A 13,042-nucleotide genomic window follows, 5' to 3' on the forward strand; every position below is an offset into this window, starting at 1 on the left:
AATAAGAAAGAAGGAAGCCATTTAGTAACATTTAAGGAAATTCATGAGGTTGGGCACACCAAAATGTACATTTACCTGATGAATGTGAGCGAAGGAGATTTTCTTGAAGTTCCCTGCATGACAGAAACGCATGTCAACATGACCTGAAGCTAAAAACTTTCAAGAACATAAATTTACTTTGAAGAAGTAAAAAATATACTTGAGCTTGCTGACTGGAATGACAGTCCGTGCAAATTTACCAAACCCTGTAGTGATGCCATATACAACTATAGAAAAATAAAGAAAATATAAATAATCATAAAAGAAATCAAGACTTCTTAATACACTGTAAAAAGAGATTTGTAGGTTCAACTCAAAAATATTACATGCCATATTTTCCGGACTATAAGTCACACTTTTTTCATAGTTTGGCGGTTCCTGAAACTTATAGTCAGGTGCGACTTATACGTCAAAATAATTTCATATGAACCAAGAGAAACCATTACCGCCTACAGCCGCGAGAGTTTGCTCTATGCTGCTCCTGTATTTATGGAATTCAATGGATTCAGTGATGTAAAAAGACTTTGGGACCTTTTTTGAACTTGATTTGGCTTGTCGTGTTACTTTAGCCTATGTAGCCTCTTAGGTATGTTCTGTATGCTATTGTGTATTGTGTAAATAACTGTTTATGTTACTTTAACATGTACGGACACCTCTTCAGTCTGCTGTTCGGGAAATAATTTTCTAAATAAACGCGACTTATAGTCCACTGCGACTTATATATGTTTTTTTTTCTTCAAAATGGATTTTTGACTAATGCGCCTTATACATATAGTCCGGAAAATACGGTAGAAAGTTTGTCTCAATTTTTTTTTTAAGTTGAATTAATAATTTTAAATCAACCATATTGTAAAAAAAATGCAGCATGAAGTTAAAACAACTTGGTTTTGCAAGTCAATCCCACCTACTATTTTAAGTTTTGGTTTGAGAAAGGTTAGCATAACTTATAAAATAAAGTTAAAATTGATAAAATTAATTTAAGTTAAAGTAACATAAAAATATATGTTGATTTGACAAAAATGCTGCATATTTTTTACACTGCAGGTAACTTACTTTTTTTTAGTTGAACCAACTTTTTTAACAGGGTATGAATTAAAAACTTTGCAAATTTGTGACATTCTGTACTAAATTAGCTTTACGTTTTCTGACTGATGAGAGTCTCTGCCACAATGTTAGTGTTTTGAATGGTTGTTAAAGTCACAATGAAATGTTTTGAATATTCAAACTTTTTGAATAGTGATTTTTTTTTCAAATTCTTTTTTTTTTAAATTCATGTGCCCTCATAATCTTTAATCAAAAACGCAAATATCCCTTTCTCGGAACAATCTCTCTTTCTTTCCAGTTCTTTCCTGGAGGGCCCGGGAAAAGATTGCAGCTATTAGCAAATAACAACATGACCCAACTTCCAACGATCCAATCAATGGATGAATTCAAGTCCAGCCCTAACTTTTGTCCTCATTTCAAAAGCCATTTCACTCAGATATACGTCACCACAGTGAAAATAAGACAATCGATACTTCCGTTTCATTGTGACTTTAAAGCGTTGCTATTTGGTTGCTAGGGAGATCTGGTTGGTTGTAAGGTTCATACTTATGCTGCATTCCAGACAACTCGAATTTAAGATATTTCCCACCTCATTAATTATGTCTAAATTAAGTAATCCGTTACAAATGATTTAGCAACATCAAATGATTTAAAGTGTTTATTAACATAAAAGAGCGCCGTCCCAGACATCATTTCCCACTGAGGTGGAAAAAAATCCTAAATCCGTGGTTGAAAGCTGTAAGGAATGCAGTTTCTGGGTCCAAGGATCCACTCATTTCAAATGAGACTACAGACTCAACATATTATTTATTTATATCACACAATTAAAACTAAGATTTTATATAGTCATGGTATACAAAACATTCCCGACTCAACGGCATTCCTGATATTTTAATGATTCCTAAAGATCTCATCATCTGTGTTTCAGCATGGATGTGGAAGTTAGACTTGTGATTTTTCAATCATTTTAAAGCACATCATGAGTATATGTTAGTATGCATTGTTACATTGTTGCTTTAGGCATCTGATAGACAGAGCGTTTGGACCCGGAAGCGGTGCATGTGACTTCAGACTTAATAAGCAGACTGGACCAATTTAAAATATATGTCTTAAACAAGAAAGTTTATTTCAACGTAGTGTAAACTGACATTATTCTGACCTTTATTCTCTTTCACAATGGTATCCAGAAGCTCTCTTGCCTCCACAACCTTCTGCTCAGCCTCTGGAGTCAACTAAAGATCAAATGTATTTCAATGAAAATTGTTTGTAAACCACTGCACACATCCATCACAACCAACTCACCTTAATCTTATAGAGGCCTTTCCCCAAATTTACCAGATCTGTTGAACTCAAGCTGTTTCCATCTAGAGAAATGTACTGAAGATGGAGAGATGACATTAATTCAAATCATGGTAGTCAAATTGTTATATGTCTGTTAGTAATATTCAATACTTACATCTATCGGTGGCCTGTACGTTCTTGTTCTGATTTTGCTAGGTTAAGGACTTTCAGACTTGATGGTGTTTACACATTGAGTAAATAGCAATGAACGTCTGGGAGATCTTCCAAAAGACAACAATCATTTACATGGATGTCCAAATAATAAAATATAAAACAACAGAATAAAAGATACAGATGTGAAGTCCCAGGCTGGCTTGGTATGAAGTCTGTTGACATAGTGTCTCCTTCAAATGCTGAAGATAACAGTAAAATGAGTTATTGACTCACTCGTGGTAAACAATTTCTTAAGTCCCAAGTCAGAATTGTACAACAAACCTCTACAAACATCAACCATAATGCATTTGTAAGACATTACCAAGTTCAACAAAGTCATTATCCTCAAGAACTTCTTCAATGATATCATCATTATCCAACAGCCCCAATCCTTGGCATCTTCTGACCCAAAAATGCACTTCTTTGATTGACCGGATCCCTCCGTTGTCAGGTTTGTTTTTAATGTAACGCTTGAGAGCTTCCATGCCCAACCACTTAATAGTGTAGGTTGCATCTTTGCATGGAACGGTTAGCCACTCGTCACGGATGTGGACGGTGAAGCGAGGCATCGCGCTGGACTGAACAACTGAAGCTGCGATGAGCAGCAGTTCGACTTAATGATAAACAAACTCCAATGGGCCAATCAGAAGCTGTCCTTTGGACCCTTCCTTTTTTACACAGAAGAGTATGGGGGTGTGTGTTTGAATAAGTTATCTCTGCACCAAAGTTTCTGTTAAAAATGGTTGTCAAAAGCGTAGTCAACATGCTAGGCCAAAGCAAGCAATGGCACGTGGGCCCTCAGAGGCCATAAAAAGTTTCAATGCAAATCGACACAAATCAAAAATTGTAAACAGCTGTTTGAGTATAACAACAAATCTATTTCAACTTGTTGTTAAAGAAACAGTATATGAAGAGCATCTGTCATGTTTTCTTGTATATTAGCATTTTTAAATCTCTTAATAGATTCTGCCAACAAAGCAGTATTTCTGAATCCTGAGGCCGGGATTAAGCAGATTGGAAGTGAAAGTATTTAATGAAAGTACAATATATACATATTGACATGATAACATCACGCAGTTGCTGCAGATTTGTCGGCTGCACATCCAGGGCACGAGGCTCTCGTTCCACCACATCCCAAAGATGCTCTATTGGGTTGAGATCTGGTGACTGTGGAGGCCATTTGAGTACAGTGAACTCATTGTCATGTTCAAGAAACCAGTCTGAGATGATTTGCGTTTTATGACATGGTGCGTTGTCCTGCTGTAAGTAGCCATCAGAGGATGGGTAGACTGTGGTCATAAAGGGATGAACATGGTCAGAAACAATACACAATGCTCAATTAGTACTAATGGGCCCAAAGTGTGCCAAGAAAATATCCCCCACACCATTACACCACGACTACCAGCCTGAACCGTTGATACAAGGCAGGATGGATCCATGCTTTCATATTGTTGACGCCAAATTCTGACTCTACCATCTGAATGTCGCAGCAGAAATCAAGACTCATCAGACCAGGCAATGTTTTTCCAACTTCTACTGTCCAATTTTGGTGAGCCTGTGTGAATTTTAGCCTTAGTTTCCTGTTTTCAGCTGTCAGGAGTGGCACCCGGGGTGGTCTTCTGCTGCTGTAGCCCATCCGGCTCAAGGTTCGACATGTTGTTTGTTCAGAGATGCTCTTCTGCATTACTCGGTTGTAACGAGTGGTTATTTGAGTTATTGTTCCCTTTCTATCAGCTCGAACCAGTCTGGCCATTCTCCTCTGACCTCTGGCATCAACAAGGCATTTGCCCCCGCAGAACTGCGCACACTGGATATTTTCTCTTTTCTGACCATTCTCTGTAAACCCTACAGATGGTTGTGCGTGAAAATTCCAGTAGGTTAGCAGTTTCTGAAATACTCAGACCAGCCCGTTTGGCACCCAAAACAATGCCACGTTCAAAATCACTTAAAACACCTTTCTTCCCCATTCTGACGCTCGGGTTGAACTTCAGCAGATCGTCTTGACCATGTCTACATGCCTAAATGCATTGAGTTGAACACAGTTGGACAGGTGTACCTAATAAAGTGTCCGGTGAGTGTATATGGACATCTATGCAGATGGGTCCTGAATGTAGGTCATGTTTAGAAAGAGCCCATCATATACAGCTGCCCATGACTGAGAGATGCACAGGAGGAAGTATTAGGGAGCATTAGCATTTCATTTTATTCAGATGCAAACTATAATATACTATATATTCTTCATGTTGGTTACTTGCCAATGTATAAAAACAATGTTAGTTTTGGGGGTTAAAATTTGACATGAATTAATAGTATTTTCCCCAATTTACTGTAATAGCTATAATCTTTATAATCTAACAGTTCAATTCAATTCAAATGTATTTATATAGTGCTTTTCATAATTTTGCATTGTTACAAAACATCTCAAATAAGGAAAACAAGAATAGGGTAGAACAGGGTAATGTAATGTACAGATAGTAATGTAATAACTTATTATTTATGTAATAACTTATGACTAATAAGTGATAATAATTAGCGGTAGGCCTACTAAGGTTGTGATCAACTAAACCTGTGATCTACTTAGAACAGGAGTGTAACATACATAAAAAATGTGGTTCACTGGCTCGTAATTATATGGGAAACCATTTTAAGTGCCATATAGCACCTATGTAGTACCTGTGTAGAACCATATTGTGCTATATAGAACCATATCTGGTGCTATAGTGGTACTTTATCACCCTTGGATGGTTCTTCATAGGTGCTTTGTAGGTGCTATATAGCACTAAAAATGGTTCCCATATGATTACGAGCTTTAAGTGCTATTTAGTACCAATTTTCAAACATTACCCCTAAAGAGGGCATGTTAGTATAAGCAGTGTTGCCCAACCAGGGTGCCCGGGCCCACAGGGAAGCCTTGAAAGATTTCCAAGGGTGCCTTATGATGATTTTAAATGATTCAAAATAGGACATTTGAATAAGATTAAACAGCCAAAAACTTATATTTCTATTTGTTTGGTTATTTTTGTATAAATATGTCAAGTCATGACAAGCTCCAGAAGATTCTATTGGGTAAAATAGAGCTAACTCTGCAATTCAGAACTAGTTGACAGTCTTTTGAACTGCTTCAGCATTTCTAACATTTATAATGTGTTTAGCAACAATTTTCAAGACTTTAAACACTGCAAAAAATGAATGTCTTACTTAGTATTTTTGTCTTGTTTTTTTAAATAAATGATGAAAATCAAGAGGTTTTTTTTAACTTAAAACAAGTCAAAAAATTAACTTAAAGTTTGTTGTATTAAATTAAAACTGGAATGAAGTTTATTTTTCTTACTGCACTGGCAGATATTTTGACTTGTTTTAAATAAAAACTCTTGATTTACATCATTTATTTCAATAAACAAAACTTAATATCTTAAGCCACTTGCTTACCAAGATAATGTATCTCAATTTAAGAATTTTAAGATTTATACTAGAAAAGAAGACAAAAATACTAAGACATTCATTTTTTGCAGTGAAGGTACTTCTAATATACATAATGGTACCTCAAAGGTACATATTTGTATATAAATGGTACATATTAGGACTTTTTTAAAGGGTACCATCCCATCTTTTGTACCTTTATTTCTGACAGTGTACCATCTACTATACATTAGCAGTTAACACTGAAAATAAGTGAAGTGAAATCTTTAATACTGTAGCTGGTCCATAATATTGAAAGCTGTATTAGGCAAGGCAAGGCAGGGCAAGTTTATTTGTATAGCACATTTCATACACAGAGGTCATTCAAAGTGCTTTACATAGAAAAGAAAACATTATAAAAGAGGAGTAAAAGTGACTTGAGTTAAAAGTGCAGTCAGTGTGAAGCAGCAAAGTGCTCATTTAGTAAATGCAGAGTTAAACATATGTGTTTTTAAAATGGAAGAAGCTAAACATGACTGTCAATCTCCCTCGGATTGGTGCTCCATGCAAGATCTCACCTTGTGGGGTCTCGATAATCCTAAGAAAGGTAAGAAACCAGCCCAGAACTACATGGGAGGAGCTGGTCAATGACCCTAAAAGAGCTGGGACCACCGTTTAAAAGGTTACTGTTCACTGTAAAAAAAATCCATAGAAATTACAATGTTATTGCAGCTGGTTTGCCGGTAATTTACCGTAGATTTACATTTATGTTATTTACTGGCAAGAGTTTGTTCAAAGTTAAATAAATTTTAAATATTAAAAAGTCTTTATCTTTACAGAGTAAAACTATACAATAACAGCCTCATGCAAAGCATTCTGGGAACCAGAAATCATCATCAACCTTTTCTGTTTTTTGCTTCAGATTTTGTTTCCCAGAATGTTTTGCTAGATGCTGTTTTTTTAGTTTTACTCTGTGAAGACAAAGACTTGTAAATGTTTAATGTTCATTTAACTTTGAACAAAATCTTGCCAGTAAATAACATAAATGTAAATCTACGGTAAATTACCGGCAACCCAGCTGCAATTTCTACGGAATTTTTTTACAGTGTTGGTAATACACTAAGACGTCATGGTTTGAAATCAAGCATGGCACGGAAGGTTCCCCTGCTTAAACCAGCACATGTCCAGGCCTGTCTTAAGTTTGCCAATGACTATTTGGATGATCCAGAAAAGTGATGGGAGAAAGTCATGTGGTCAGTTGAGACCAAAATAGAACTTTTTGGTCATAATTCCACTAAACGTGTTTGGAGGAAGAAGAATGATGAGTACCATCCTAAGAACACCATCCCTACTGTGAAGCTTGGGGGTGGTAGCAATCATGCATTGGGGGTGTTTTTCTGCACATGGGACAGGGTGACTGCACTGTAATAAGGAGAGGATGACCGGGGCCATGTATTGCGAGATTTTGGGGAACAACCTCCTTTCCTCAGTTACAGCATTGAAGATGGGTTGAGGCCGGGTCTTTCAACATGACAATGACCCGAAGCACACAGCCAGGATAACCAAGGAGTGGTTGAAAGCTGGTAAGAAGCATATCAAGGTTCTGGCATGGCCTAGCCAGTCTCCAGACCTAAACCCAAGAGAGAATCTTTTGGAGGGAGCTCAAACTCTGTGTTTCTCAGCGACAGGCCAGAAACCTGACTGATCTAGAGAAGATCTGTTTGGAGGAGTGGGCCAAAATCCCTCCTGCAGTGTGTGCAAACCTGGTTAAAAACTACATGAAACATTTGACCTCTGTAATTGCAAACAAAGGCTACTGTACCAAATATATAAATTGATTTTCTCAGGTGTTCAAATACTTATTTGCAGCTGTATCATACAAATAAATAGTTAAAGGAACAGTATGTAAGATGAGTATATAAGTGCTACTGTAGATGCATTTGTAAGGCAATAAAGAAAAGTTATTACGTTATGCAAACACTTGCCTAACATTATATTTTAACCCCTATACTGTATTTAAAGGTATCGTAAAATTGGGGAGATGGCGCTCTCTTCAGGACAGACGGTATGTGACAACAACTGTTGCCACCACTAGACCCCAATAAATGTTATAAGCACTTTTATCCAATCATGATTGACTGAAAATGGTGGCAATTTACTAGTCAGGGGCTAACTTTTTTAAACAACATTTGGTCGCACGTGAGTTCCTATACATTTCACTGTGTTCTATAGCATGACAATGCATAGTAAGACAATGCTTCAGCACAACAGATAAATGATTCACATCTCATTTGCGAGACATATTTATACAAAACAACTCATGGTTCATTCAAGATAAATATGTGAATTCCTGAATCGAACCCTTTGAACCTTTGCAATGCTTATGGAGTGCTCAACTAACTGAGCTATAGTAACATCCCCCAAATTTGTTGACATTATTTGATTTAATACGATAGCAATTGCCAATTTAAATGTATATTTTCAAACATATGGTTTGATAAATATAGCCAAATCACAAGCTCTTTCTCCATATTCTCACATCTCTGTGGACTTCGGGCTCTCACAATCACATCATTCATTTCATCCTGCCATTAGCTAGACTCCAGCTAGAAAAAAACACTAAGTTGACATTTCTCCAGTCTGGGGCATGAGAAGAGCCTCTAGTGTTACAACACATTGATGGAAACCGAAACAACATTTAGATTTTTGAGGTAAATGGTATTTTTATGCGGTTGGATGCATTTGGACCGAAAGAAAAATAAGATGTAGCAGGTAGCTCAGACCATGGCATTGGAGAGAAAATAAGGAGAGTCCATCTGCCAATATTTTGTCGCATGACAACACGTATATGTCTAAAATGCATGCACTTAACAAATAAATTATGAACGCTGTTCGCCTTGCCAAAGCAACAACACGATCACTCCAAACTAGATCCCTCCATTCCTGTGTCACCTCTCCAGCCCCCAAAAAACAACACATTCCTGAGACTCCACCCTTCCTTCGCCTCCTGGATGAATTCCATCAGCTCTGACCATCTCGGAGTACACGGCTCTATATCAGGAGCTCCTGTTTTGATCAGCTTCAACGCAAGTTTGAAAATGTCCTGGATGAAGCCCGTTCTTCTCACCTGTCTCATGGTAGTACTCACCATCACCTGTGAGTATTTAATTTTCATATGCTAGATAAAACAAATCCAGTGGACCCTCACTGATATAAGCCAACAGTTTTTTTATTTCCACAGTATTCAAAGGAGCAGACACTGCCGCTGTATCAGATAAAAAGGACGTAAAGGCAGCCGATCCTCAAGGTGACCAAAAAACTTCAATGTTCTCTTAGATCTTTCTGAAGCATTCTTCCACCTCATCAGTGTTCATCTTCAATATCAAAGGTTCACCGCCGAAGATCTTCATGTCGGAGGCAGACGCCTCCAACTTTTTCAAACGGCGAAGCAGGAGGGCTACGAAAACACAGGATGAGATAAATGGTGAGGCTCTCTGTGCTTCTTTAAAAGCTCTTGTATTTGTACGCTGATCAAAGGTTTGGGTTTGAGAGCAGCCCCAGTCGTCAGCTGTATCAGACAATCCACAGGATTTGATATTTTGATATTGTTGATGTTTTAAACCAAAAACTGTGTATAAGGACATCAAGGCAGAAGGTAACGTGGATTTGTACGGTGTTGAATGTGGTATTGAATGTTATTACACAAATTTATGTAATAAGCAAACATGACAAGCAATTATGGAACAAGTAAATTATTGTTGTGGCTTTAGTTTAAAAATATAGAGGTCCTTTATGGTCAGCAGTGACCACACAGGTGCGGTACTGACCTCTGTTGAAAGCAGGTTAGACTAACCGCAGCACACAGCAGGAGCCACAGGGCAGCCTGGAGAAACCAACCTAAAACCTTCAGCTGGCAGGACAATAGTAGGGGCTTTGTTGCTTATTCATGACTTTCATTTGGTTTGGCCTCATCTGTGGTTGTTACTTTGTGGATAAGGGGTCACCAAAAAGGTTATGTACTCATATGTGGAAATGCAAAACTCTAGCAGAATCAAAAATGCACATGGATATGTAATCTAAACATGACCTTTGATTCTGGAAGAGGTCAGGGATCGCTTGCTATGATCAATACAATAGAAATGTACTGCTGTAACAGCCAATAATGTTATTGTGTAGTACAGAAAGTGATAATGTGATACACACCATGCCATCATACACAGTAGAATGGACCCTGGAGCACAAAACCAGTCATAGCATGGGTATATTTTAGGAAAAGCCAAAAATCCATTGTATGGGTCAAAATTATGGATATTTCTTTTATGCAAAAAAAAAATCATTAGGGTATTAAGTAAGTGTAAGTTTTTGCTAACAGTTTAATTTGACCTAATGTTTTGTAAACAAATCATTAATGAGCCCCATTGACTTCCATAGTATTCTTTTTCCTACTATGGAAGTAATTGGGGCTCATTAAAGGTTTGCTTACAAACATTCCTCGAAATATCTTTCTTCGCGTTCTTCCGAACAAAGAAATTTATGCAGGTTTGCAACAACATGAGAGTGAGAAAATGACGACAGATTTTAAATTTTTTGGGTAAACTATCCCTTTAAAGTCGGCTTTTGGCATTTACCATAATTACCATAGCACGTGAATGCAGCATGCCTTCTCAGCGTGAGAAGTACAAGGTCGTGAGCTGACTGAAATGCGTGTGTCTCACTGTGAATGCGTGAGACTTGAGAGCCCTGGTTTGTCCAATTTACATGTCATGAAGGATTTGTGGCACCAACTAAAAAGGAAAATTTAGCAAAGAAAATGTAGCATTAGAATCCACTTATGAATCATGCAAAACCAGTGAACTTTATTATAAAAAAGGTGACGTATCAATATTTTGCTTACCGTTATGTTATTCCCTATTTAATCACTAAATGAAAAAAATAAATGCATTAAATTGTATTGTCTACTGTAGATGATCTCAGCATACTTTACAGATTAATAGGATTAATTTTGAATTTATATAGATTCTTCAGTTGACTTTTCATGTAGGCTAAGTATTGTTGTGTGTTGGATCTTTTCCATAAAAGGTTTGTCTAATAATTGAACTTTAGCGTAAAACTACAACTTTGAAGAGAATTTTACTGCCACATATCTACAGTAGCCTAACTTACCTCATATTCCTGTAGTCAGAGAGCATGCACTTATCTCTTTCTTTATTGCTCATCACATTTATTTTATCGTTGTAGCCGAACAGAGGCAGAGACAGGCAGCAGATTTGAAGATGAGACAGTATCATGAAGAGCAAAGAAATGAGTTTGAGAATTACGCTGAAGAGGAACATGACGGTGAGTCACGCACGCCAAATATATTTATATTTGTTACACACGCTCTCACCTGGCGGCCATTTTGGCTCAATCAGCATTAGTAGAATTTAGTTCGCGCACAGATTTAAATGTAACTACTAACACTAGATGTAACACTAGCAAATGTTGCACTATTAATTTATATACATGGCAATAAAATGTTATAACTGACGAAAAAGTATGATTCGTCTGCCTAACTCGCACCAGATGCGATTTCAACGATTTGCGCGAGTAAATTACATACAAAGTCAATGCAAAGACGAGATCAGACACGTCCACGCTATTCGCCTCAAACGCGTCTTTGCCCAAGTTGAAAATATTCAACTCGAGCGAAAAATTCGCATGACACGAAGTTGAATCCTTCGAGTAATCTAGAGCGAGTAACGCGATGCCCCGCATTTTGTGTGAAAGTAGCAATACAAAGTCAATGCAAAGACGCGATCAAACGCGTCCTCGTGTGGGGCGATGCGAATGACGCGATATGGGCGGCGCGTTTGCCGCGAAAACACGCGCTATTCGCCTCAAAGCGTCTTCCTTCAAGTTGAAAATATTCAACTCGAGCGAAAAATTCGCATGACACGAAGTTAAATCCCGCGAGTAATCTAGAGCAAATAACGCAATGCCCCGCGTTTGGTGTGTACGTAGCATTAAATGTAGTACATAACAATGCAGTACCTCAGAAGCGATGGTTGCCAAGCAACACCCAGACGCATCCGCGTTTATTGCGATTCAACCAAATCATACACATTGCCTACAAATTTTTTTAAATCTGAAATACTATGCAGTACTGCCTTATTTTGTAACGCTTTACAATAAGGTTGTATTAGTAAATATTAGTAAATGAATGAACAAACAATATAGTTTTTCAGCATTTATTCATTCTTGTTAATGATGGTTATGTCAATACTGTTATTCATGTTAGTTCATGGAACACTTTAACACTTTAAAACATATAATTTGAATATTACAGGCCTATTAGTAAATGCTAAAATTAGCATGAATTAAGATGAATAAGTTTTGTAGAAGTATTGTTCATTGATATTTTATTTAACCAATTGTTAACAAATTCAACCTTGTAAAGTGTTACCGGTATTTTGTTAAATTTTTAAATATTGTTATTTACCAGTCAAAAGTTTTAGCACATCTGCTTAATTTTTATTATTATCATTTTCTACACTGTTAAGTAATGTTAAATTCATATTGTGACAAATAAATGGTTGTCTTTTGTACCTGCTTTACATTGTCACCTATTATATCTCACTTCTCCAGAGCAAGATGAACGGACCAGAGAGAGCACAGAGCAGTGGAGAGAGTTTCATCATGATGGTCTTGACCCTTCTTATGAGTACAACCGACACACAGTCTAAAAAACTGAGATTAACAACACAAGGAAATGAGTAAAGAGCAGATGGAGGATTTTTAAAGTTACACTTTTCACAGTACAGTTCTGTGATTTATATTTGGTAAAACTGCACACAAAGACGTATATAAAACCGTATTCATGCATGTAAAGCTTGTGCAATCCATGTATAATATTTCTTTAAAAAGATGTATTTATTCCATAATAATCACATATAAGTTTACTCTATTAGCTACGGTACTTTAATATTTTAGTCTGTATTTTTATGAATAACTTAATAGTTCTTGTAATGTAGTTTTTAAAAGTGTTTTAGAAGAACAAAATTATTCACCTATAATAAACCTAATAAAG

At 36.8% G+C, this 13,042-nt stretch overlaps 2 protein-coding genes across 3 annotated transcripts in view; one reads left to right on the plus strand and one right to left on the minus strand.

Annotated features, from left to right (window-relative positions):
• Window positions 1–11,278, minus strand: part of hal (histidine ammonia-lyase) — a 16,251-nt gene extending 4,973 nt beyond the window's left edge. The window contains exons 1-7 of one of the 2 annotated variants that reach the window (XM_055192550.2): window positions 11,140–11,278; window positions 2,717–2,777; window positions 2,540–2,567; window positions 2,386–2,460; window positions 2,243–2,315; window positions 200–266; window positions 76–113 (exon numbers count right to left, since the gene is read on the minus strand). In XM_055192550.2, the coding sequence (XP_055048525.1) occupies window positions 76–113; window positions 200–266; window positions 2,243–2,315; window positions 2,386–2,460; window positions 2,540–2,567; window positions 2,717–2,760 (325 nt within the window). In that variant the 5' untranslated portion in view covers window positions 2,761–2,777; window positions 11,140–11,278. Of the gene's footprint in view, window positions 1–75; window positions 114–199; window positions 267–2,242; window positions 2,316–2,385; window positions 2,461–2,539; window positions 2,568–2,716; window positions 2,778–2,899; window positions 3,196–11,139 lie in introns of those variants that run through there. The other variant, XM_055192549.2, reaches the window with a different exon arrangement.
• On the plus strand, window positions 8,499–13,001 carry ucmab (upper zone of growth plate and cartilage matrix associated b). The gene is made up of 5 exons (XM_055192552.2): window positions 8,499–9,132; window positions 9,218–9,283; window positions 9,365–9,460; window positions 11,215–11,313; window positions 12,601–13,001. Exons 1-5 carry the CDS (start codon window positions 8,988–8,990, stop codon window positions 12,696–12,698), a joined length of 504 nt encoding a protein of 167 aa, XP_055048527.2. The 5' UTR covers window positions 8,499–8,987; the 3' UTR covers window positions 12,699–13,001.
• The last annotated feature ends 41 nt before the right edge of the window (window positions 13,002–13,042 follow it).

The sequence above is a fragment of the Misgurnus anguillicaudatus genome, chromosome 6 (genome assembly GCF_027580225.2).
Source record: "Misgurnus anguillicaudatus chromosome 6, ASM2758022v2, whole genome shotgun sequence".
Taxonomy (NCBI): domain Eukaryota; kingdom Metazoa; phylum Chordata; class Actinopteri; order Cypriniformes; family Cobitidae; genus Misgurnus; species Misgurnus anguillicaudatus.